This window comes from Nomascus leucogenys, chromosome 16, assembly GCF_006542625.1.
Source record: "Nomascus leucogenys isolate Asia chromosome 16, Asia_NLE_v1, whole genome shotgun sequence".
Classification (NCBI taxonomy): domain Eukaryota; kingdom Metazoa; phylum Chordata; class Mammalia; order Primates; family Hylobatidae; genus Nomascus; species Nomascus leucogenys.
In genome coordinates, this window is record NC_044396.1 from 60,308,476 (window position 1) to 60,336,021 (window position 27,546).

The 27,546-nt window shown below is 35.6% G+C and overlaps 1 protein-coding gene across 1 annotated transcript in view; it reads right to left on the minus strand.

Moving 5' to 3' along the window:
- Positions 1–415: 415 nt before the first annotated feature.
- Positions 416–27,546, minus strand: part of EIF3E (eukaryotic translation initiation factor 3 subunit E) — a 46,068-nt gene continuing 18,937 nt past the window's right edge. The window contains exons 7-13 of the mRNA XM_003256104.2: positions 26,935–27,059; positions 16,012–16,138; positions 15,097–15,198; positions 13,291–13,400; positions 2,070–2,172; positions 1,651–1,785; positions 416–596 (exon numbers count right to left, since the gene is read on the minus strand). Coding sequence (XP_003256152.1) covers positions 558–596; positions 1,651–1,785; positions 2,070–2,172; positions 13,291–13,400; positions 15,097–15,198; positions 16,012–16,138; positions 26,935–27,059 — 741 coding nt within the window. The 3' untranslated portion in view covers positions 416–557. The remainder of the gene's footprint in view (positions 597–1,650; positions 1,786–2,069; positions 2,173–13,290; positions 13,401–15,096; positions 15,199–16,011; positions 16,139–26,934; positions 27,060–27,546) is intronic.

The window sequence follows — 27,546 nt, forward strand, 5'->3', positions numbered from 1 at the left end:
AAGGCTGTGTTATGTAATTCCATTTATATAACATTCTCATAATGACAAAATATACTGATGAGGAACAGATTAGTGGTTCCTAGGGTTAGAGCTGGTTGGGAGTAGGTATGGCTACAAAAAGGTAGCATGAGGGAGATCATGATGATAGCTCTCTATCTTGGCCGCAGTGATGGTTACACAAATCTACACGTGATAAAATGGTAGGGAGCTATTCATACACACATTGTACCAATGTCAACATCCTGGTTTTGATACTGTACCATAGTAACATAAAAAGTGAAAAAATTGAGGGAAACAGGGTTCAGCCTACATGGACTTCTCTGTACTATTTTTCAACTTCCTCTGAATACACTTATTCCAAAAAAGAAAGTTAAAAAAACACAAACTTGCAGATGCAAGAAAATTGACAGCAAGATAAAATGAATCAATTTTATTCCAATTCTTCAAAATTTATATGTAATATGTTGTTTCCAAAATGTAAGTCACCCTTTATATAATGGTTTTATTATTTCATCTTTCTTTTATAGCTTTTTTTTTCATCTTTTCTTTATGGTTCTTCAGTAGAAGCCAGAATCTTGAGCTGCCCAGTTAGGAGCCTAAAATATGCAAAAAGAAATCAACAGGGTGAAAAGAAAATACTTTTGGAAAAAAAATAACATAGAAGAAAGTGACACAGCATTTACTTTAGCACTATAGTCTCTTGCCAAACCATTCTAAGATCTTAACTCCTGCAATTACTAGATGTCAGATGTCCCACTTAGGACAAAACAAACATCAAAATTATTATCTGGTATAGTTTTTGGCCAATTAAAATGTATAGCAATAACAGTATCATTAATACTGGAACAATAAACAATACAAATTAATCCTGAGGCATATAGAAAAAAAATCATATGAAAGTTATTTTCTAGGCTCAGTTATTCTAAACTTGGTTAAAATATGCAACTTGAATTCTAATGCATCCTTCTCATTTGAACTAAAGGACTATTCTGCGGACACAAATTTATTCCTAAAATTTCAATTAAATGGGGTTTCTGCATATCCCACAACTGTTTCCTAATGACTTCCTACCCTCCACTTACACATAATCATAATGTCTAAACAACATAGTTTAGGGTTCCAAAATTATAAGGCCATTCAAGTTTCTTCAATCTCTAACATGTAGGATCTCTATCAAAATGGGAGATTAATTTTTTATATGAATATCAGATGAAAGATAATGAAATTTGTATAAGATCAGCACTAATACATATAATAAGATCAACATTTTTACAGAACTATTTCTTTAGATTTAGAATACACATTTCGAACACTTGAAAGAGGGCCACACATGTAAGTTATCATCTGCCAGTATCAAAATGATGTGTTGAAAACCCTGAGGAAATGAGTTAATGAAGTCACACAGGAAGAGTCAAAGCAAAAAAAAAATAGTTATAATAAACGGAACACAATTTCTTTTTCGGTTTCTATGTTTAATGCATATAATACAGCTAAGAAAAAATTCTTTTCTGTTCAGTAATTTCTTAAAAATGTTCATATCTTTAAAGAGAAAAACAAAATCAGCTACAACTCATATCAATACTCTTTGAAACTTCATGTAACAATTACATGGTTGCTAAATCCCAGACAGAATAGATGTGTGGTTCTTACCTCTGACCTGCTATTCTGATTAAGTTTCTTCTCAATATTCATGGCCAACATCTGGCTTCTAAAGGAAAGGCTTTTGGTCTTTTCAATCACTTGCTGATAGGGTGAGACTGCATTGTTACCCATAACCACATGACCCTAAAAGGAAACACAGGGAAACTGATCCTATAATGTTAATGACTGAGTTTCTCAGGTAAGTAAAAAGCATGACATACCTTTGTGCATATTCTAACGCACTGTATAGAGATGACAATATTTACCAAGGAAGAAAAAAAAATAGGACACTTCTGTTGCCTTCAAAGAACTGTTTTACATTAAAACAAAATAAATTATTAAAGGAGGTAATAAAATGTCCTAGTTAAGAATTCCCAAAAGCATAATCAGGAACTGATAGTATGTAGCATAGCTAACATAATACTCACTAATTTAGAATCAATCTTGGCATCCAGTCTTGCATTTCTAATCAAATTTACAATCCACCTTTCAGCTTCTTCTGGAGTCATGTTCAATTTATCTGCCAACATGCTAATGAAAAAGTAAAAACAGCAATGTTAATTAACTGGGCCTAAAAACTTAGTTTTATGTACACAGTGTTTTATGTACACTTACACTTTGCATAGAGACTATTTGGTATTTCTGGATCACCCTTCTCTTATATACCATGACCCCTACTGTCTGATTTGTTCATGTGCTTGTGCCTTTTGACTCGTACTATGCACGACCTATTCCATTCACCAACTGGACTGTAAAATCCTTGAGGGTAGGGTAACATATTCTGCATTTACGGAAATCCTTCAGCTTCTAGAATAGTACTTTATATTTGCCAGGCGCTCAACAAGTAATGATCTAAGGGAGAAAAAGGTTTTATGATGTTACCTCTATATAAGTCAGCCCTCCATATCCACAGGTTCCACATCCTCAGATTCAACAAACCATAGATAGAAAATATTTGGGAAAAAGCAAACAAACAATAAAAAAGAATACAAAAATAATACAAATGAAAAACCAATGCAGTATAACACCTATTTACATAGCATTTACATTTTTAACAGTAACCCAGAGATGATTAAAAGTATATGAGATAATATACATAGGTTATCACCCCATTTTATTTAAGACACTTGAGAATCTATGAATTTTGGCATCCAGGAGGGTCCTAGAACCAGTCCCCCAAGGATATCAAGGGACAACTATATAATGGTTATACAAAGTAAACCTTTGTATAAAGGTTTACTTTGTATAAAGACGACATATGAAAAAGACACTTGTACAGATATATTTACAGCAGCACAATTCACAATTCGCTTAGGAATCAACCTACGTGCCCATCAACTAATGAGTGGATAAAGTAAATCTGGTATATATAAACCATGGAATACTACTCAGCCGTGAAAAGGAAGAAAATAATGTCTTTTGCAGCAACTTGGATGGAACTGGAGGCCATTATTCTAGGTGAAGTAATGCAGGAGTGGAAAACCAAAAACCTTATGTTCTCATTTATAAGTGGGAGCTAAGCTATGAGCTAAAATCCCAGAATTCACCACTATATTATTCATCCATGTAACAAAACACCGCGTGTACTCCAAAAGCTACTGAAATAAAATTTTTAAAAAAGTAAACCTACTATAAAGAGCATCAGTAATAAGTACAATCTCAGGAAAAACATAAATAAAACTGACAGGCATTGTGTATGTTTGTGCTATAAACTGTGGGGGCACTCCTTGGAGCTATATACTATATATAGTGTGTGTGTGTGTGTGTGTGTGTGTGTGTGTGTGTGTGTGTGTGTATATATATAGGGAGAGAGAGAGAGAGACTGAATTTCAGACAAAAGAGACAGAGGGAGCAGACCAGACCATGAAGATCTTGATCTAAAATACTCTTTGATATCAACCAATCTGCATTTTGTATTTTTCCAATTTTATGATCAGGTTGAAGAGGGCCATTGCAGTGCTTAATTTATCAGAATTAAAAACACACCAGTCTTAGTAAGTAGGTTAAGTCAGTTCCGCTGATGGAAGAGTACCTACGTATGCATGTAAAATATTTAAGAGTATGTAGTATACATGCATGTATATATGTGTGTTTATACACTGTCTTTTATCTTCATGGAAGCTATCAGGTCTCAGCTAAAATAAGACCCTCATAGGCCTTCTAAGACACCTCTCTCATCTGTGATACATCAGTTAGGTGCTTTCACAGCACCTATTTTTGCTATAGTTGTTTTACTGAATATCTGCTTCCAAGGTAGACTGTATACATGTAACCAAAGTGCATGCACCGTATCTTCCTCGTTCACTGCTGTTATGTCCAGCAATTAGCAGCATGATGCCTCATACACAGGAGACAATAAATATTTACTGTCTCATTGATTCTTATTCTAGTCACTACCCTAGTCCAGGCTCCATTACTATTTCTTAGTTTTCTAACTACTTTACCTCTTGAGTCTCTTCAATCTATCTTACACAGCTGCCAGGTTAGTTCTACAACCCAACTACAGGAGTTCCCACTTATCTGTAGTTCCACTTTCTGTGGTTTCTGTTATCTGCAGTCAATCCCAGTCTGAAAATATTAAATAGAAAACTCCAGAAATAAACAATTGTACACTGTTCTGGCTAGCATGATGACATTTTGTATTGTCCTACTGTCTCACCTAGGACTTGAATCATCCCTTTGTCCAGCATATTGACACTGTATATGCTACCCGCCCATCAGTTACATCGCAGCTATTCCAGCTATCAAGTTTCTTGATATCACAGTGCTTATGTTCAAGGAACCATTATTTTACTTAGTAATGGCCCCAAAGTACAAGAGTAGTGATGCCGGCATACTGTTATAATTGTTCTATTTATTATTGTTGTTGTTAATCTTTTACTGTGCTCAACTTATAAATTAAACTTTATAACAGTTATGTGTGCACAGGGAAAAACCTAGTCTGTATTGGGTTTGGTACTACCTGCAGTTTCAAGCATCCTCTGGGGGTCTTGGAACATATCCCCTTGGATAAGGGGAGACTACTATACCCAGTTTATTTCCAAATTCCTTTCAACACTTTTAACTTTCCAAGTTCCCATCATTCTCCTTCATAAATATAACATGCCAGCCGAACCAAACCAATCCTTTTACTTTGTTGACATTCACTCAACAAAATACCAACCGTGTTAGATGCTACTGGCAAAACATCCTCTGTTGCCAGCCTTTACAGAGTTTAAGTCAAGGAGGTCTTGACTTAAACATCACTTGATCTTGGGAGGCAGAGGTTACAGTGAGCTGAGATGGCATCACTGCACTCCAGCACGGGCAACAAAGTGAGACCCCCATGTCAAAAAAAAAGAAAAAGAAAGAAAGAAAAAAGAAAAAGTGGAAGGAGCTATGTATGTGAAATCCAAAAAGGTCTACCAGTTCTAATCTGGAGATTTGGGAACAGCTTACCTAAGGAAATGATATTTAATCTTACATTTTTAAGACCATAGAATGAAAATTCCATTCTAGGCTGGATGTGGTGGCTCATACCTATAATCCCAACACTTTGGGAGGCTGAGGCCAGAAGTTTGAGACCAGTCTGAGCAACACAGCGAGATTCTGTGCACATGTGTGCACGCACACACGGGCGCACACACACGCACACAGAGGCACGGTGGCCTGCACCTATACTCCCAGATACTCGAGAGGCTAAGGTGTGAGTATCATTTGAGCCCAGCAGTTTGAGACTGCAGTAAGCTATGATTGCACCACTGTACTCCAGCTTGGGTGACAGGACAAGATGCTATGTCTCTATAAAAAAAAAATTCCATCTTATGTAATAACTCTAACTAGAATTCTCTATCCCTCCCTCTTTCATTATATCCATATTCTAAGACTCATTCCAACATAGCTGGTGTAATTTTGCAACAAGCATCAAGATCCATAAATGCCTGCATGCTCTGAGCCATATCTTACTTTGTGGATCTTTGTTTGCACTGTGCTTGTTGATCTTTTATTTGTTGATCTTTACTTTTCGAAGTGAATCAGGTCAAAGAAAAACCTGAAATAAGGCCTAAGTAATACTAGTAAATTACCAAGTAATTACTAGTAAATAATCAATGGCATCTCAGTTTATCTAAGCTACCAATTATCACTCTGACTGAATTAAAGAATATGGAAATAATCTGGTTTCAGTAACATGAAAATACACACAGTAAAAGAAACCAAATGATTAATAGGCCTGTAATCCCAGCACTTTGGGAGGCTGAGGCAGGAGGATTGCTTGAGCCCAGGAATTTCAGAGCAGCCTGGGCAACATAGCAAGACCCTGTCTCTACAAAAAGCAAAGAAAAAAAAGGACTAATAGAAATCATCAAAGTCTGTAATTCTTTTCCAATCTAGCAATTTTATGCAGAATAGTACAGATTTTAAAATAAAAGTGTAACATCCTATCAAAGCTTAAAAGGCTGTCCCTGGTGGTCTAGTGGCTAGGGAGAAATAAAACCAATTTTAACAAGACAAAAAGTTGGCTTAACCTATCCCAGAACATGCTTACCTCATGTTACTGAAAATAATTCAATTTGTCAATAAACTAAAAGACAAAATCCATCAAAATGGAGAATTTCTGAGAAAAATATCTAGTCCAATCCAGATTTTAAACACCCAAATTTCTAGATTATTTAGATTACACTAAAAATCTCAACCTTGTCTGTAGGCAGCTTAAGATAGATATTTAAATATGTTCTGTAAATCCTTTATAAATATCTTAAACCTAACTAGCTCTGCGGCTCAACTGACACACACACAAAACACAACATCGAATATGTTAAATAAGATATGCACAGAATTCTTAAGTGCTATTTCAAAAGCCAAAGCAAAAACAAATCTTTCATCCTCAGTTCAATTTAATTAAACATGTTCATGCTTCTAGCACAAAATGAAATACTTTGTTTCCAGGAAGTAAAAAATAACAGAGATCCCACTTAAGGACGCAAGATAAATTTAAGTCTTGATTTAAGGAAATACTTTTTTTGTTTCCAGGAAGTAAAAAATACCAGAGATCCCACTTAAGGACAGAAGATATATAAGTCTTAATTTAGGGAACTGATTAGAGTTGTATCAACTCTAGATTTTCTCTCAGGTTTTCTGTGCCTAATCTTTCAAATGGTCTTCCTTTTCTGAACCCTCCCATAGCCACCATCTTCCCCCACCCTCTCATCTTAACAAAGACTTGGAAAAATAAGGACCTGGGGGTCTGATATTTCACCTGTCTTATTAATTACCTCTTTGAATAACCTGGCTTTCCAAATGTTATCTGATAGGCACAATTTATTTCAAAATACTGCTGATTTAACCATTCAGATATAGAAACCTCTGGTCTAGTTTTCACTGAAGACTACTGGCCAACTATTCAGCATATCCAAAGAAAAGTACTCCAAGTCTTTTCTAATTAGTTTAAGACAACTAATTAAAGAATCAGTGTTAAGTGTAAACTGTGTTTAACTGTATAATTGGGAGGAAATAGGACAAAGAAAACAAGAGAAAATTGAGAAAAGCTAAATCCTTATGTGAAAACTGAAAATTATTTCTTTATAATCTTATAAATAACTGAACCTTATTGATAATGCAGAAATGCAATGATAATGGCCTTTGAAACTGTTTATCTCCATACATTTACATTCTAAATGTAAATTGTTATGTGGTAATAAGAACTTTAAGAAAAATATTAATAACTAAAATATAACTTAATAAAATAAGCAAAGTAGAATAACTTCAAAACTTAAAGTAACCCCCACTGGGAAATTATACTAATGTATGCTCCAACATGTTTATCATACACATCCAAAATATTACTTCCACACTTTGTTTTCATCTACAATTGAAAACTGGTCCAAGAATTATTTTAGAACAGCTTTTAAATTTCAGACACATACCACAGCTGATAAAACGATTCAGCTATACTAAATTAAACCCCAACACAGTAATCTTTTTTGACAGATGTTGCAAACTTTATGGTAAACAGATTTGTAACTTATCCTACATATCAATAAGGTTGTGTAAAAACATATAAAACATTCTTAATATGCATTTTTATAAAGCTGACTATCACGTGCTTACAGGCTTTTAGTTAGGAAATCTATTAACAGAGAATGTTCCAAACTACAAATGGAAAGAGTTATTTAATAAACAATTATGGGTTTTATAATACTATTTTCAGTATTTGAAATGTGTCCTTTGGTGGAAGAAAAAGAAGCTGAGACATATCCTTTCCCTTCCCCCTCAAAAGACAGAACATCAAATAGCTTTAAACTAATTAGAGGCAAAAATAAGCCAGCATAAACTAGTGAATGGAATAATTTGCCATAGTTAGTATTCAGTGGAAAAAATTCTAGTTTGGGGCTTAAAGATATTTCATTTGGAGAGTTATCAGGATTCACTGACCCTATCTAATTTTCTTCTCATTGTTCTCCAATGCAGAGTGACAAGAGAGAATGATATGGACATATTTTTAATAATGTATAATTTCAAATATGAAATTTTGAAATTTCCCCAAATTACAAATATTTTCAATAATTTGTAACTTCATATTTATTTGTTCACTTATTTAATATCTGCTCCTTCCTCTGGATTTTAAGTTCTTTGAAAGTGTACTCACTACTTTCTACCCCGTGTTTGGCCAAAAGAGGCACTCATTAACATCTGTAATGTTTTCTTTGGAGAGCTGTACTACTAGTTAGGTTACTAGTAATTAATTATACCATAATCATGATAGATAGCATATTTGCCGTTTAGGAAGCTGAACACTAACTTTTAGAAAATGTTCTGCATATTCTCAAAGTAATAAAAATATAGGAATGGAGAACAAATGAGTAGTTGCCAGAAATTAAGGAGAGGGTGGCGGGGAAGAGGGTACCACTATAAAAGAGCAGCTTGAAGGATCCTTGTGATAGAAATGTTCTGTATCTTGAATGTATCAACATCAACATCCTGGCTGCTATATTTTACTGTGGTTTTGCAAGATGTTACTAATGGGAGAAACTGAGTAAAGGACACAGGGGGTCTTTTTATCATTTCTTACAACTGATACATAATCATCTCAAAATAAACAGCTTAACTTTTTTTTTTTTTTAAGCCAGATCTAGCATCAAAATCACTTAGAGGACCTTTTTTTAAAACACAGTCTATGGGGTCTCCCTTCAGAGAATGTTTTTGTTTTTAACGGTTAGGCTCAGTCATCCAGTATTTCTGTTTATACTTTTTAGAGTTTCCCATTTGATTCTAATGTGTTGTCAGTACTATAAAGTCACTAATTTACAGCAATGATTCCCCAAGGCTGACTGCAAAAGAATCACCTGAGAAGCTTTAATCCCAGATTCTCAAGCCTACATCACAGAGATTTTGATTCAGAAGGCCTGGGATAAAACCAGGAAATCTATTATTTTTAAGCTAAATTCTTGTTGTTTTACTTCTCCAGACGATGTCAATGTACAACTAGGTTTAAAACTCTGGATTAAAGAACAAGTAGTTTTTTCCCGTGTATTGTTTAAAGGTAATTTTTAGCTCTGTTGGTCATTATCACGGACTACAAATCCTTGGAGTTCAAATTAAAATGTTAGCTGTATTTATAAAATCCCAACATAAATACGTATTTTTCCAGCCACTGTCTTTTTTTTTATTATTATAGTTTAAGTTCTGGGGTACATGTGTACAACGTGCAGGTTTGTTACATATGCACACATGTGCCATGTTGGTGTGCTGCACCCATTAACTCGTCATTTACATTAGGTATATCTCCTAATGCTATCCCTCCCCTCTCCCCCCACCCCATGACAGGCCCCGGTGTGTGATGTTCCCCACCCTGTGTCCAAGTGTTCTCATTGTTCAATTCCCACCTATGAGTGAGAACATGCGGTGTTTGGTTTTCTGTCCTTGTGAGAGTTTGCTCAGAATGATGGTTTCCAGCTTCATCCATGTCCCTACAAAGGACATGAACTCATCAGTTTTTATGGCTGCATAGTATTCCATGGTGTATATGTGCCACATTTTCTTAATACAGTCTATCACTGATGAACATTTGGGTCTGTTCCAAGTCTTTGCTATTGTGAATAGTGCCGCAATAAACATACATGTGCATGTGTCTTTATAGCAGCATGATTTATAGTCCTTTGGGTATATAACCAGTAATGGGATGGCTGGGTCAAATGGTATTTCTAGTTCTAGATCCTTGAGGAATCATCACACTGCCTTCCACAATGGTCAAACTAGTTTACAGTCCCACCAACAGTGTAAAAGTGTCCCTATTTCTCCACATCCTCTCCAGCACCTGTTGCTTCCTGACTTTTAAATGATCGCCATTCTAAATGGTGTCTCATTGTGGTTTTGATTTGCATTTCTCTGATGGCCAGTGATGATGAGCATTTTTTCATGTGTCTGTTGGCTGCATAAATGTCTTCTTTTCAGAAGTGTCTGTTCATATCCTTTGCCCACTTTTTGATGGGGTTGTTTGATCTTTTCTTGTAAATTTGTTTAGGTACTTTGTAGATTCTGGATATTAGCCCTTTGTCAGATGGGTAGATGGTAAAAATTTTCTCCCATTCTGTAGGTTGTCTGTTCACTCTGATGGTAGTTTCTTTTGTCTTCCTAACCCATTAAAGCATCCTTAGAAACACGAAGAAGCTTATCTTCTTAATTCATTATATAATAAAGGTATTAAATTACTGATTTTTCACTCCATTACTTTAGCAGGCTATAATTACATGCCTAAAAAAATTGGTTACCTAATGCAGTGGTTTTGGATTCTGGCTGTGCTTTGGAATAACCACCCTCAAGATACAGCACAGCAGCCCTGCTGCAAATCATAGCATAGCCTACTCAATAAATCTGATTTAAAGATTTAGGGTGGCTACAGGGAGTTTATAAAACAAACTCTACAAAGATTCTGAAACACAGAGTTAAACTGACTTAGAGTTTTCATCTTTATCCTCTGGCTCAGCTGATGAACTAAATGACAAATTAATCTACACCTGACATTTCTAAAAATATAAATTGTTCACAATATAAAAGAATTTACAGTGAGGTACAGTAAAATGAACGTCAGATACCTTTAGTACAGGCTCTATCAACACCTAGCTTAATGTCCTTGAGCTTTAAATTTCCTGGCTACAAAACACTGCAGTTGTTCTGAGTCAGTGTTTTGTAAAACTGTGTTCCAAAGAGCTGTCTTAGTAGTCAGGAGAGAAGCTGAACAGAACTGTAAGACAGGCAAGGTGAATGGACTCTGCTTTGATCTGCTTATACACATATATAAATACACATATTCATATATATGATATTGCATTTGAAAATAAGTCCCACTGCCACACAGAGATTTGGAAACCATACTTCAAGATCTTGAAATGTGAGCCATCTTTGAAGTATACTGTACTGAATACACAGAAACACATTTTCAGATATAAAACATTTCTATCATTACAGAAAATTCTACTGAAAAGTCCTTCACCTGAAAAGTAACTGTGTTGTTGGATTAGAAGATCCCTAAGATTTCTTTCAGATTGAAAATTCTACCATAGTATTTGAAAAAACGCTGGGCGCAAGTGGCTCACGCCTGTAATCCCAGCACTTTGGGAGAACAAGGCCGGGAGATCACTTAAGGCCAGGAGTTCAAGACAAGCCTGGCCAACATGGTGAAACCCCATCTCTACTAAAAGCACAAAAATTAGCTGGGCGTGGTGACACATGCCTGTAATCTCAGTTACTTGGGAGACTGAGGCACGAGAATCTCTTGAACCCGGGAGGCAGAGGTTGCAGTGAGTAGAGATTGCACCACTGTACCCAAGCCTAGGCAACAGTGCAGGACTGTGTCTCCCAAAAAAAAAAAAAAAGAAAGAAACAGAAAAACATACATTATTGACCTATGTACTCTTAATCATCTTAGTAAAACACTGAAAAAAAATTGAAGAACTGAAGTGAAAGAAAATGCTACTACTAGAAAAAAAAAAATATTTTTAGACTCTGGAAAGCCACTAGGACTTTAGTCTGAAAATGCTTTGTAGATTTTTGTCTAGCAGAAAACTATAGAGATCAAGGAAGTAATAAAAATCTACACAGAGAAAAGTCTGAAAAATTCTTAGGTAATGTCACATAAAGGTATATAGAAACATTCCCACTCTATTAACTTCTTTGAGCTGCACATCTCCCTTCAATAAGGAGGACACATACTTAATCTATGTTCCTCTTAAAAGATAATAAACCAAATCCCAAGAAAGAAAATAATGAATCCATGGTTGCAGAGTTAAAGGAAAAGAGCTAAAAACAAATCTTATTGATAGTACCTCGGAAGCAAACATCAAAGCAGACAAGCATTATCATGGACAAAAATGCCAAGTTCACTAATACGAAGAACAGAAGAAATTTACTTAACAAATATTTATATTGTATACTCACACTATACTGTACAAAGCATATTAGGTGCTACAAAGTTAGTATGTTAAGTGCTAAAGATGCAAAAAAAAGGGTCAGCTTTCAAAAGGCCCACAACAGGGGTAGTAGCTAAATCAGTTCTGGACCAAAAAACACCCAAATGACCATATTCTAATGAGAAATGGAGAAAATTCTACAAGGGAAACCAAAATACTAACATCCCTCTTTCACAAGCCCTAATTACAAACCTTAAAAACAAAGAACAATGCAAGAATTCAGTTACTGCTGTCCACCGGAGCCCCACATATGATGTTATGTACCTCTTTATTTCACAACCAATTACATTATTAGGAATTTTCATGCAATTTGTAAGATAATCAGGTTTAAAAAATTCTGTCTGCAAGCTACAGTAAAGTGCTAATAAAACTGAAGGCAAGGATTCAATTCCCATAGGAAAAATCCCATGATTATATTATCCTTCTAACTCTGGACAACCACTTCAGTGGACGGCCCACTAAAATTAGGCAAGCGAAGTATAGATAAGCAAAAACAAATGGCATTAAAGAAAAAGAATTTGTTTTATGCACAATTCCTCAGAAGCAAACACTAAAGTAGTAGGTTTTTAAACATTTGTTTGACTTCCTCTGTGCCCAAAGGGCAACAGTCATTTTTCAAACTCTAATGTGTACAATTTATTTCTAATAGGTTATGTACATTTCACAATTTTTTCCCAATAATTTTCTCACAAAACAGAGGAAATTACAACTAAAATTCACCATAATTTTTCCATCTTTCAACATTTTAAGATGCCACAGGAGTTTACTACAGAAGTCAAATATGTAATTAAATCATACAAACTAAATGGAAAGGATTACCAAATGTAGTGGTCTTTCAACAGAATTTCCAATTTAATGGGTATCTCCTTTGTACTGCTGTTGAAAACCATTTCAGAAATGTTTACTCCACTTTTCTCCTTATGTAAAGGTACAAGAGTATTTACTCTTCAATAAGGTAACTGATACTCATATATTGCCTTCAACTTAGTATTTTGAAAAATTATACCACTCAAGCTAAAACTATCCGAGCCTGTAGCAAAAGTTAGGTTTTTAAATAATTTTATCAAATTGTTTCATTGTTCTTCTGAAAGCAAAAATAAATAAAAATCCAATTAACTGGAATTCTATTAAGTGTAAATTCACAATAAATGGAAATTTCCAGGAATTTTAAAGTAGAAAATCCAAATCAAATCACTGTTCTTACTTAATGCTGATACACTGGTGGATGCGACAGAAAGTCTCAAATATGAAGAGACGGGCATTTTCAATGAAATCCTCAAGACAAGCCACCAAGAAGAAGTCATTCACAAGCACCTATATGTACAAATACAACAAAAATTAATGATGCTGACAAGCAATTGCCTGAAACGTGAATCAAATACTTTATCTGCTTTATTTTTCCATTCTACAATCATGAGTTTTATACCACGGCACTTTCTGGAACACTGTGTTAAAATCTTTAATGATTTAAATAAGTAGTAAAAGAATACCACAAGATAAAGACCTAAAAACTGCAATGTTTCTGATAACTTTAAGTAATAAAGTAGCCTTCTGACAACAAAGTTTGGTACTATCCATTATTCTACATAAATGCTCTGCAGATAATGTATCTCTTCCACCTATTGAAAATAGTTATAAATGGACTAAAAGCCCTGAGTATTTCTACAATATTAAGTAGACTTAGAAATTAGAAAGGAAAAGAATGTAAAAGGTGGCTACTATTCCACAGATGGTGTAATTAAAAGAGAATATTTTAATTTCAAGAACAGCAACCAAGTGCCCTCTAGGTCTTTTAACAGCAAAGCCTAGACACTTAGCATAATGAATATACACCAATATTTACCTCAATAATGCAATATATGACTACAAAAAAAACACCAATTACCATATTGGATTCTAATTTTCTATTCCGTCTAATGTTTGAAAATCATCAGGGAGGCCAGGTGCGGTGGCTGACGCCTGTAATCCCAGCACTTTGGGAGGCCGAGGAGGGCAGATCACAAGATCAGGAGATCAAGACCATCTTGGCTAACACGGTGAAATCTTGTCTCTACTAAAAATTCAAAAAATTAACCGGGCATGGTGGCGGGCACCTATGGTCCCAGCTACTTGGGAGGCTGAGGCAGGAGAATGGTGTGAACCCGGGAGGTGGAGCTTGCAGTGAGCCGGGATCACGCCACTGCACTCCAGCCTGGGTGACAGAGTGAGACTCTGTCTCAAAAAAAAAGAAAGAAAATCATCGGGGAATGGATATTAGCATGATCATTTTTTTCCTTAGAGAAATAAGATATTTGTCAACAAATTGCCCATTTTGTGCCAAAATTTTGGTTCCAAGGATGAAATTGATAACTAGTAACTTGTGAATCTGGCAAATGCGACTACATTTAGCAGTTAGAATACTTAGTTTAGTGTCTTAAAACTTGTAAACTAATTATTCAAAAGAACTATAACTCTTCCACTTGTTCTAAAGGTACTTTAATTTCTACTAAACAATAAGAGACACTGCCATTATAAAATTCATAACTACAATGAATTGCCTGGTTTATCACAAATGTTAAATATAACCATGGGAAATATTCTAAAGATAAGCCCACCTATGAACCAAAATTAAAAACACAGTTGTTATTTGTAATTCAAAGTGACCTTTCCTGTACATATGAAATATTAAAAATATTCATTCGAGATTTAAGACATGAAATTATGGATATGTCTGTGAATTTAAATTACCCCCAATGTTTTAACAAACTCCCCTCACAAAAGGGATAAACACATGGCAACAACACTAAAAAAGTCATCACTCTAGCACATTCCTGTTTTAAGATTAATAAACACAAGCCATTTAAGCCATTTTAAGGTTAATAAACATGAGCCATTTAGGCCTTTTTAAGATTAATAAGCATATTTCTGTTATAATTACTTCATTATTTTAAGGAAGACACTGCAAGATTAACTTTACAATATCCAAAAATTTAAGAATAGTATTAGTTTATAAATAAAAATTCATACTTACCGATTCACATTCCCTCAGCTTTTTCTGAGCCCCATCAAAGTCAAAGTTAACATATAAACATTCAACAAATTCTGTAATTGGGTCTTTATATGTGTAAGACTCCTGTAAAAATAAGTCAACGGTCAAGGTAAGTCTGATTCAACACTGTTTAGCAGATTGCCCCAGAATATCCCAATCTTGTTTTCTCCTTCTTTACCATTAATTTCTACCCAAATTACCTAGCATCTTCTCGAAGCAATTGTTCCTATCCTGATTCCAGACCACACCTTAAGCTTATAATGTCTTTCAAACCAAGTTCTCTAAAGTCTCATCCTAGAAGCACTCTGAAAGCTTTCAAATTCCCCTACTACCAAGTCTCCCTTGGTCAATAAACAGTAATAAACTTCCCCAATCATAAGGGTATTCATTCTCTACTGAATGACAATAACTTCTTTGTATTTAATACACTCTTAAATAAATATTTAAGTTATTTTTCTAATCTATGGGTTTTGCTGACAAGCTCACTAAATATCAATCAGCATGGGTGCCTGAAACCTTTTCCCCAACTTGGGGTCTATTGAAACTGTATTGTATATAAAGTTCACCCATGTAGAATTATACAGGTAATGACCCCCACCTCCAGTTCCAGATTTTCTTCACTCTTTGCAATAAGAGAAACACATACACATAATGTATATTAAGTGTTCATCTAGCAGACAGTAATAATCATTCCTACCACATCCAACTTGTGTATCTTGGACTTAAGGAAAACAAAAGCCCATCTGAGGCTCTTCTCTAGTTCTAAACTTCAAGTATTCCTCCCACCTATTTTTAAAAACATTTTTACCTTAAGAACTAAGTTTTACCTTAGAAAAAGAGGTTAGACCTAAAGCTTAGGTATTTTTTTTAAAAAATCAATATCTATTTTAGTTTTACCTGTTGAATAACTTTAACTAGATCTTTTAGAACCTGCCGACGTTTTCGAACATCCTTGTTTGTTATGACTGCTGTAGTCAAATAGCGAAGAATGTGTGGACACATTGTCTGAATTGCATTAAGATATCTAAGAAAAAAATATAAAAGTTATTTAATAACTTACCCAAGGTGAGATAAAGAAAACTCTCGAGCAGGTCATTAGATTGTACTATTTCACTAGCCTAAGACTGCAAACACTTAAGAATGAGTATTATAAGAAAATCTCCTCCAAGGAAATTTAAAAACAGAATCCAGTTTCAGGAATCCAAATGAGAATGCTAGCCACTATTTCTTTAATATGGGGTGAGATGGAAGACTCAATCAAGAGGCTAATTATCCTATTATTATTTTTGAGTAACAGGATTTTGGAAGGTTCATTGACATGCCGTCAGTCTGTTCCAAAAGGCTACTAAGCGATGACTTTCATTCACCCATTAGAAAAAAATGTGTGAAAACCTATGTGCAAAGCACTCATACTAATGAGAAAATCAAGCACTTAAATAATTCAGGGGATGAAAGACTGGAAGCAACAGGGGGAAGGAATATTACAATATTACAAGGCATTGGTTAAAGTGGTAGCAGTAGGAATTAGGAAGGAATAGATGTCAGGTAAACGTTAACAGGGTCTTGGCTAATATTTAGCAAATCTTGCTGTTGTGATGATCAACATGGGACAATGCCCTGTAATTAAGTGTTTACCCTTGTTTTTCCTGCTTAATTTCCTCAAATAGCTCCCTATTTACCCAATAAATACTAATTTAGCACCTCTGAGTGCCAGACACTATACCTATCTCAGAATTATCTGTCAATAAAGTCCATTTCTTTTAGGTGAATATTCAAGCCCCAAATTATCCATCCAGCTACATCTCCCATCACACTACCATTGACAGCTTCCTCTTCCTTTACTTCAAGTTCTCTCCACACAGATTGGTCTCCCAAACACATACCCCTGAAAGCCTAAATCCTAGCCATCCTTCAAGGTCCAGCTTCAATACCTTATCTTCTAAGTTCCCCCAGGCAATGATGAGCAAATCTGTATTTTATTATATTATAGATTCCCACAAAATGTTGTTTAAACTCTTTAGAGGACCCGAGAATTGAACACTTAATACCATCTAGTCCCACTTAGCCACCCTGAATGCCCTCTAAACAAGGTGAAGTATAAAAAGAATATCCACTCAAGAATAAATAATTTCTAGGAAAAGACACCAAAAACGCACTGGCTAAATTACATCATCTGAAAAATTAAGCTCGAGTTTCAAATGAAAATTTCGTATTGCAATACTCATTTAGAACAATTACTTCTCTTGCCAGAGAGCTCAGGTACAAACACAGGAAAGCATGATTGTTTCTCTTACTATCAGTTTTAAAGTAGGTAATTTTATTTTTTTATTTCTTTATATATTTTTTGAGACGAAGTCTCGCTCTGTCTCTCAGGCTAGAGTGCAGTGGCACCATCTCAGTTCACTGAAACCTCTGCTTCCCAGATTCAAGAGATTCTCCTGCCTCAGCCTCCCAAGTAGCTGGAACTACAGGCGCACACCACCACACCTGGCTAACTTTTTTGTATTTTTAGTAGAGATGGGGTTTCACCGTGTTGGCCAGGCTGGTCTCAAACTGCTGAGTCAAGTGACCTGCCTGCCTTGGCCTCCCAAAGTGCTGGGATTACAGGCATGAGCCACTCCACTCAAAGTAGGTCATTTTAGTGCGCATTTATGAGACTCATCATTAATTTGTCTAAAATCAATTTATACATAAATAGTTCTGTAAGTTTGTTGTATAGTGTGTTCAACTCATAGTTATTTTTACTTATCCTGAGTTTATACCATTGCACCATATATATCTTAATTATTTTTACGGAAGGATTACTTATTTGGGAAATCTACTCTGTTTCTGTGAGTGTATTTCAGAAGCCAGCAAAATTTTTGTAAAGAACCAGATAGTAAACATTTTTGGCTTTGTGGGCAAGAGGCAAAATTCAGAATATTATGCCAGATACTTCTATAAAAAGAGAGGAAACAAATTTCCAAAATATAGGTCTACTAATGAGACCAGTGGAATTCTTTCACTGAGAATAATTTTGCTTAATTAATTTCAAATTTAGAGGTCCATATCATTAAAAAGTATTACAAATGTTTTTCTGATAATGTAATCTGTAATGATATTTTACATATTTAGTCTCTGAAAATGTAAAAACAGCCAGGTGCCATGACTAATGCCTGTAATCCCAACACTTTGGGAGGCCGAGGTGAGAGGACTGCTTGAGCCCAGGAGTTCCAGACTAGCCTGGGCAACATAGTGAAACCTTGTCTCTACAAAAAAAAAAATAATAAAATTGAGGTGGAGGATCACCTAAGCTTAGGAGGTCGAGGTTGCAATAAGCCGTAACTGCACCACTGCATTTCCAACCTGGGTGACAGAGCAAGACCCCGCCTCAAAAAAAGAAAGAAAAAAGAAAATGTAGGTGGTGCATGGCGGCTCATGCCTGTAATCCCAGTGCTTTGGGAGGCCGAGGTGGGTGGATCACTTGAGGTCAGGAGTTTGACATCAGCCTGGCCAACATGGTGAAACCCTGTCTCTACTAAAAATACAAAAATTACCCAGGTGTGGAGGTGGGCACCTGTAATCCCTGCTACTCAGGAGGCTGAGGCAAGAGAATCACTTGAACCCGGGAGGTGGAGGTTGCAGTGAGCTGAGATGGCGCCACCACACTCCAGGCCTGGGCAACGGAGCAAGACTCCATCTCCCAAAAAAATAAAATAAAATAAAGGAAAATGTAAAAACACGCACAGGCACTAGTAAATGCTGACCTCAAACACCAACTGACAAGCATATTATTTTAATTGAACACATTTAGAAAGAAACGTACAGTTCTATTATTTTGGTATTATTTTTTAGCGTGTCATCACATTGCAGATTAATCACTTTCAATTCAACTGTAGTTAATTTTTGAAATATAGAAATTTCCTTCGTACTTGCAATGAGGTCTAAAACTTTCTGCCAACTATAATTTGAACTTGGAAATGCATCTGCTACAATCCTATTTAGGAATGAAGGTCTCCCTTTGTGTTTTAACTTCTGACAGAACACAAAATGTGTAAAGCAGCTGGCTTTTTATTACTTATGATTCATACCATGTTGTCACTGAAATGACTTTACTGCAATATAAATTCTACATATAAACACTTTTGTTTTGCAATTTTAGATGGAACAGACTAAGAAACATTATCAAGTCTCCTGCAAAAGTTAACTTCCAGAGCCATTCAGTGTTTGATAACGGGTTGGGGGCAGTTTCAGCCTCTCCCTGGATCAACATGCTCTCAGTATCCTCAACTCAGAGCAACCGTTCTCGCTGAAAGGTTAATAGTTTTAAACAAGTTTATTTCACTGGACAGATTTCTCTGGCTGCTAAAATCAAACATGTTTTAACTGGATCACCACTGGTAAATGACTTTCCTTACCTGGCTAATTAAAGTACTACCCATGCCTGGGCGTAGTGGTGTAAGCCTATAGTCCCAGCTACTCAGGAGGCTGAGTTGGGAGGAAGGATCATCTGAGCCCAGGGAGTGAGTGAGCCGAGGCTGCAGTAAGCCAAGATTCCACCACTGCACTCCAGACTGGGCGACAGAGTGAGACATGAACAGACAGGAAAGGACAGGACAGGACAGGATGAAAAGAAAAAGAAAAAGAAAAGAACAGGGAAAGAAAAGAAAAGGGAAAGGAAAAGGAAAGGAAAGAAAGAAAAGAACCCCTCAGAAACTTAACTTTAAAAAAAAATTTTAGAGCAGGGTCTCATTCTGTTACCCAGGCTGAAGTGCAGTGAAATGATCACCACTCAGCCTCCCAGGCTCAAGTGATCCTCCTGCCTTAGCCTAAGTGATGGGGCTATGGGCATGAGGCACTGCTCTGGGCTAGAAATTTTGATGACTCACTTTCACTAATTTTTGTGAAAAAAATTCTGCCAGGATCTAATATTCCATTTTTAAAGCTTATAATTTTTCTGACAGTTGCTTTCCTGTCAGTTCGAGAACATGTGACAGTTGTGATAAGTGATTATAGTCCAGTAATGTGGATGTATATTATTAGCTTACCTACAGTGTCAGTTTAGTACTTTGCTTTGTAATTCCTACAATAAAAATCTCCACTCCACTGTGCTTTATAATCACAGTTGAAGTTCACTTCTCTGTTTTGACACGGTAAATAAGCACTCGTAATAAAATAACACATAAATATAATGTTGCAGTGTGACAATATGGGGCATGAGAAACACTGTCCAGGTATAACTGGCATCACTTGGATTTTTTAGTAAACTGAGAAGAGTATGAGGTGGCAAAAGTGCAACATATCATCTCTGTCTCAACTACTCAGGTCTACCATTAGAGCTCAAAAGCATCTAGATTACACACACACACACACACACACACACACACACACACAGAGAAAGTGGCTGTTTTCCAATAAAAAGTTATGAACACTAAAACTGAAATTTCATGTCATTTTCACATCACAAAATATTATTATTCTTTTCACATTTTTTTAGCCAATTAAAATATAAAAGCCATTCTAGACTGCCAGACATATAAAAACAGGTTATGGGCCAGATTTTAGCCCATGGTCCATAGTTTGCAGATCCTTGGTATACAGTATCACCATGGCTCCAGGTGTTTTTACTTTTTAGAGATGGAATCTGATTCTGTCCCCTAGGCTGGAGTGCAGTGTTACAGTCATAGTTCACTACAGCCTTTAACTCCTGGACTCAGACCATCCTCCTGCCCCAACCTCCCAAGCAGTTGGGACCACAGGAGTGAACCACAATGCCCAGCTAATTTCTAAAAAAATGTTTTAGAGATAGGTCTCACTATGTTACCCAGGCAGGCTTCAAAACTTCTGGCTTCAAGCGATCTTCCTGTCCCAGCCTTCCAAGTAGCTGGGATTACAGGGAGGTGCTACCAGGCCCAGCCAGACTTTGAAACATGGCAGACTCCCTACCTTACAGGGCAAAAGTGATCCATCCTGTGTATATACATTTAGATGTGTATGCATCTATATATAGATAAGGAGAGGAAGGAATAGGAGTAGAGATTAGAGATAATTATTTTGTTATCTCAATTCACATTCTTGAAGGATCAGCAATTAAAAACTTATTTCAAACATGACCAAAACCACAGGTATATATTTTAACAGTTAGTCTACCAATGACCAATGTGCTCTTTTGTTTTACTTCCCTGGATTATCTCTCTTCTCTGTCCAACCAAATTTAAGACAGATCAATTTTTATCTTCAAGGACTGGATGCTTCTCACTTCTCCAGTATTTAGCATGTACAATACCACTGTATGTACTTATTAGACATGCTCTTGTATTACTCATTATGTTACTAGTTTGAATTCTAAGCTGTGTAATAGCAGGCTATACTTCTCATAGTTTTGAAATCAAATTTTCTTAGTTTTTTTTTTTCTTTTAAATAACAGACTCAGTATTTGTGCTGTGAAGTGAAATTTCAAGCTAGGTAAGTAAAATGTTTTAGTTTATTTTTTCATTCTAGCACAATTCTTCCCCAACTGTACAGCTTTATGGGAGTTTTCCTACAGTGTTTCATAATTGGAAGTCAGAAAATTTAATAATCAAAACATAAAATATGCCACCAAATTAAAAATACTTAAGTATCTACTATGTGCTACAAGAATATGAAAAATGACAACTCTGTCTGTAACTATGTTTACAAATTGGGGAGATGAAGCTATTATAAGTTTTGTTTATTTTAACAGCTTTAAGTAACTAAACACCAAGTACAAGCTAAACAAAATACACTGAAATGACTTCACAAAGGAAGTAAATCTGAGCTGGACCTTAAAAACAGATAGGCTTTGGACAAGAAAGAACAAAAAGAGAAGTGCATTTCATGAAGGACAGGCTTTAAAAAGAGAAAAACAAACAAAAACACAGGTAGGACACTAAATAGACCTCCAGATGAGGACCTTGGAGGTCATCCTGAGTGAGCTAAAGCAGGTAAACTACCTGCATGACAGAGAGTTTTTTTTACCAGGAACTAATTAGAAAATATAAGGAAAATAACAGCAGGAAAAGTCTGTCCATACAAATTCTGGACATCATATAGTGGACTGGTTAATAGTAAAACTTGAAATTTCTTAGAAAATTCATATTATTTTTATTTAGAAAACGAAATACTCTTTTACTAACTGAACTTTGCATCTTTCTTTCTACAAGTGGAGAGTAATAGGGCATTGTATTACAAATGGATTCTTTTTCCTAACAGCATCTACATTTAGTGGCAAAGCCTCATCTCCGATAGCCTATGAACACTGCTCTATCTTATACCTGCTACCTTATCTTCTGTATTATGCTACATTTAAAAGTTCAACACTTTTCAAATGTGTAAATCATCTCCATTTTAGATTCAGAATAAATTATGGCAGAAATGGTAATATACGTGACGTAAGAGACTTTAACCTGCACTGGTATCTAAACTTTCATTTTAAGGACAAACGTATACATGATCTCTAAAGTACTTTCATATTAAAAATAAAAACTATGGCCGGGTGCAGTGGCTCACACCTGTAATCCCAGCACTTTGGGATTCCAAGGTGGGCGGGTCACGAGGTCAGGAGATCGAGACCATCCTGACTAACACGGTGAAACCCAATCTCTACTAAAAATACAAAAAAAAAAAAAGTAGCCAGGCATGGTGGTGGGCGCCTGTAGTCCCAGCTACTCGGGAGGCTGAGGCAGGAGAATGGCGTGAACCCGGGAGGCAGAGCTTGAAGTGAGCCGAGATCGCGCCACTGCACTCCAGCCTGGGCGACAGAGTGAGACTCTGTCTCAAAAAAAATAAAAATAAAATAATTTTTAAAAATACGCAATTTACAATCTACGTATAATATCCATTGAACATGCAATCAACCAACCACCTACTGTGCTATAAGAAATTAAAACTACTTTTTTCATAAATCTTAAACAGAGACAACTGAAAAACACATACTGATTATAGACATACAAATGCAAATTACACACAATCTCAACAGTAAATAGCTCTCCCACTTCAAGAATATGAATTCCAGGAAATGGGTGAAACAATGATCTGTCAAGTCAACTGGGTATATTTCCATTAGGAAAAAAGTCAGAATCAAGCAAAAATCAAAATCAGGCAAGAAGACTTAACAAGACAGAAAATAAGACAGCAATCTGACCCTATCGCAAGTGAAAACAGTAAACAGTACTTTTGTAAACAACTAAAAGTCATCACACTACTGAGTAGTTTTCTTTTCCACAGGCTGTTTCTGTTCAAAGAAAATAGTTCCACAGGCATGATGGTTCTTACTGCGGCAATAAAAATGTTCTAAAACTGATGGTTATATCACTCAGTTAAGTTACTAAAAATTACTAAACTATAAACAAACTCTTCTTGTACTTTAGAGTAAATCAAAGCAGTGGCATCAAACTACATTAGTAGTCCCTATATTTTTCACCACCACACTTTGCAGTTTCAAAAAACACACAAAAAGTTTCAACTATATCCTTGAATCACGTAGCGCAAATCAATTTTTAAAAATTTCAACCCTTAAGTACTAATCTTTCTAGGCTTCTGTATGACTAAATGGTAAGTATTCATAAAGTGCTTCTGCTGTATACACACTTCACTGTCACAATTGTCCTTAAGGAAAAGCACTTGTGCAACTGAGAAACAAGATGAACCAGCTGCTTTTCTCACAGAACACTGTTTTTACTTGAAAGAATGGCAGACAAACCAAAGCTATTTAGACATTCAGACATGGGAATTTGGCAGACATTTTCCAGAAAATGAAGTGAGCCTGTCCTTCAAGAAAAACAAATGATAAAATTAGAGTTTTCAAGAAAAACTAGAATTTTGGAAAATTTGTATCAGCCACTGGGAGCTTGAAAGCTTTCCAATGCTTAAAGCTGTTTCTATGGGTCTGGTAGTGATGTTCATGAATGTGGTTTTTCTGGTGTTGTATAATGTCAACACACTGGAATACCTGCATAACTCACTGGACCAGTAAGTATTTCCCAAACAACCAATGAATGATACTATAAAATCATGCATGGGTAAAAAAGATCCATTCCAAGTACAAGATAGCTCAATACAGTCTAGAATACCAGTACAGGTTAGGATCCCAAAAAGTTTAATAACATGGTTTCAGATTCTACATTACAAACAACCTTTTAAAAACTATTTCTTGTTGAGTTTTATTGTAACTGTACTTCTTACTGTTTTATACTGTATCTTCAAAAAAGAATACTCACAATTATCAGAAAAGGATATTATTAATAAAACACACCTTTCTTTTCCAACTACATGTGTGAAGCTAGGTTTTTCATCCTACAGTTAAAGCACATCACAACAGACTGCAAGAAAGCAGGCATGAAAACCCAGTTGTCAATTAACCCAGCAACTGAAGGTCTGCAAAAATGTAAAGCAATGTCACTCTTCTCACTAATTTTGTTTTCAAAGTTACTTTCGTTAAAATTCTATTATGTGTTAAATTGAATCAATTTACCATTTATTAATGAGAAAATTTTTAATTTGTTTTGATTTTTAATACAGTTAAGTCCTTAACATAATCAGTACCTTCTTGGAAACTACGACTTTAAAACCAAGTAACATTCTTTCATTATGAAGCTCTTGAGAAAGAAAATTGTTTCATTATTCATTGTTTTGCTTAGAGTTGCAGTTTCCAAGAACCTAGAGACAATATTGAGGACTTACTGTATACACCAAGAGATAAAACCAATGTAAAGAAAATTACATTCAATAATTCTTTTTTTTTTTTTTTTTTTTTTTTGAGATGGAGCTTCGCTCTTGTTGCCCAGGCTGGAGTGCAGTGGTGTGATCTAGGATCACTGCAACCTCCACCTCCCAAGCTCAAGCAATTCACCTTCCTCAGCCTCCTGAGTAGCTGGGATTACAGGTGCCCACCACCACATGGGCTAATTTTTTGTATTTTTAGTAGAGATGGAGTTTCACCATGTTGACCATGGCTGGTCTCGAACTCCTGGCCTCAGGTGATCCACCCACCTCGGCCTTCCAAAGTGCTGAAATTACAGGCATGAGCCACTGCACCCGGCCTACACTCAATAATTCTCAGTAGTGTAAATGGGTTCCAAGACCAAAATGTTTAAGAACCACTGGCTGGTAAAAATACTCCCAAATATAATTTTAATATCATTTTTCTCTTCCTTCCAAATATCCAATGGCTTTTCAGTGTATATCTATCTAACTTTAATGTTTGAGGAGGAAGGCTTTACTGGATGTTCAAATAAGGGATTTTTTGCCCCACAAAGTTAGGATATATTCCCATATGCACACACTTTTTAAATACTGACCAATACATTCTTCAGGACCCATAATCCTTTTAATGGAATCATTTAAAAACAAAGCAAAACCCCCCATGATTCCTCCCTCAATTAACTGATCTGATAATGCCACACAGGGTATTTCAGATTTTGGAGGGTATCAGCCAAGTGTATAGTATTTCCTAATAATGATTTAGAATTCTTATTATTTCATTTGTCATATGAAACCATTTTAATTTCTACAAGATAAAATGTAATGAAACTATAAAATCTTCATTTAGATGAACAAATAATAAAAGTATGAACTAAGAGTGTTAATGTAGGGCTGGGCCCAGTGGCTCATGCCTGTAATCTCAGCACTTTGGGAGGCTGAGGCAGGAGAACTGCTTGAGCTCTGGAGTTTGAGACCAGCCTGTGCAACACTGCGAAACCCTGTCTTACAAAAAATAGAAATATTAGTCAGGCATGGTGGCATGTGCCTGTAGTCCCAGCTACTTGGGAGGCTGACGGGGGAGGATGGCTTGAGCCCGGGAGGTACAGGTTGCAGTCAGCCAAGATAACGCCGCTGCACTCCAGTCTGGGCAACAGAGCCAGACATTATCTAAAAAAAAAAAAAGTGTTATTGTAAAATTTGCCCAATAATATAGTCAATACAATATAACTCATACCATGAAGCAACTGCTAAAATTGCTATTGCAATCTTAGGCTATATTAGTAAAAGCATACATACAAGTAACAGGAGCTAATATTGCCACAGTAATCTATAAAGTTTAGATGACAATCCTAGAATAAAATTTCAGTTATGAAGATCTAGATTGTAAGAATATGAATAGAAATTATCTAAAAAAGCAATCAAAATACTAAAGGGTCTGAAAAACTGTGTTACTTGATAAAACTAGAGATATTTAGCCTGAAGGAAGCAGAGAGGAGTAAAAAATTATCTTAAAACATCTAAAGAGTTTCCATGAAACAGTCTTGTTTTCTGTCATTCCAAACAAACAAGAAATAATGGGCAGAAGTTTCAGAGGTATTTGAGTTCTACTGGAAGAGTAAATTTTACAAATAATTTCTAGCTTACAAAACAATGGTCTAGTTCATAAGCAGTGAATTTCTCATCACCAAAATATTAAACAAAAGCTGGTTGACAGAGCAAAGATGATATAAAAAGATGCACATATTCCTTTCAAGTAGTATGGCCTAGAGCCTCATTTCTAAAGCTTTGATGTTTACATGAGTTACCTGGGATCTTATTAAAATGCAGATTCTAGTTTAGTTCTAGGGTGAGTCCTGAGATTCTACATGATTCCTATGCTGCTGGCCCAGGGACCACACTTTAAATAGCACTTTAAAAGGCTTAGGGTACACTTTGTCAAATAATTTACTTAAGAGTCATATGCATACTTTTCAGTAACAAGCAAATCTACTACATGAAGAAAAAAAAAAAAACAGGTGAAAACAAATTCATATGATAGAGAAAAGTATAGTTTAATTTTAAACAATTCCATATAATTTTATCTAAACAAAGCCAAAATTACACAGTGAAATAACTTACTGTGGCTGATAAAGGAAGAGGTCAATAATATTATCGCGACCTTTGGGGTGATTGAAGAAAACAAACAGAGACCAGTGAATGAGCCATGTTCTCTGCTGAAGAGACTGAAGTGGAGAACTCACAGACTAAAGGATTTAAAAATATATACATAAAAAATATTAATATATAAGAAAGAGGCAGGAGGACAAACATCACTAACTTCAAAACTGTAATTAAAAATGAGCCCCTTCTAAGGCATGCACGAGGGTCATTATGATCAATGTCCGAACCCCTATGCCTTCTCTCTGCATGATCCCTCGACATTCCAAATTATTACCCTGTTCTTAGATTCAATAATGTCCACTGAAGACATTCTAATTTATAAACTCTTACAGAAGTTATAAATTATAATCATTTCAGAAAACATTTTAAAAGCAAGAATTAAACTGAACATTTCATAGTAAGTGGTTTAATTAGATAATTGTAGATGAAAGCTGTCTTCTGCATAGGACTTTCAATAATAGGTGGCACTAACAGCATAGTGTCATTTTGACTGGCATAGAAAAAAAGGGCACAGTAGCTGTATAATGAAATGAAGGCTACGTTTTTTCTCTAAGAGCCAAAAGAAGTCTG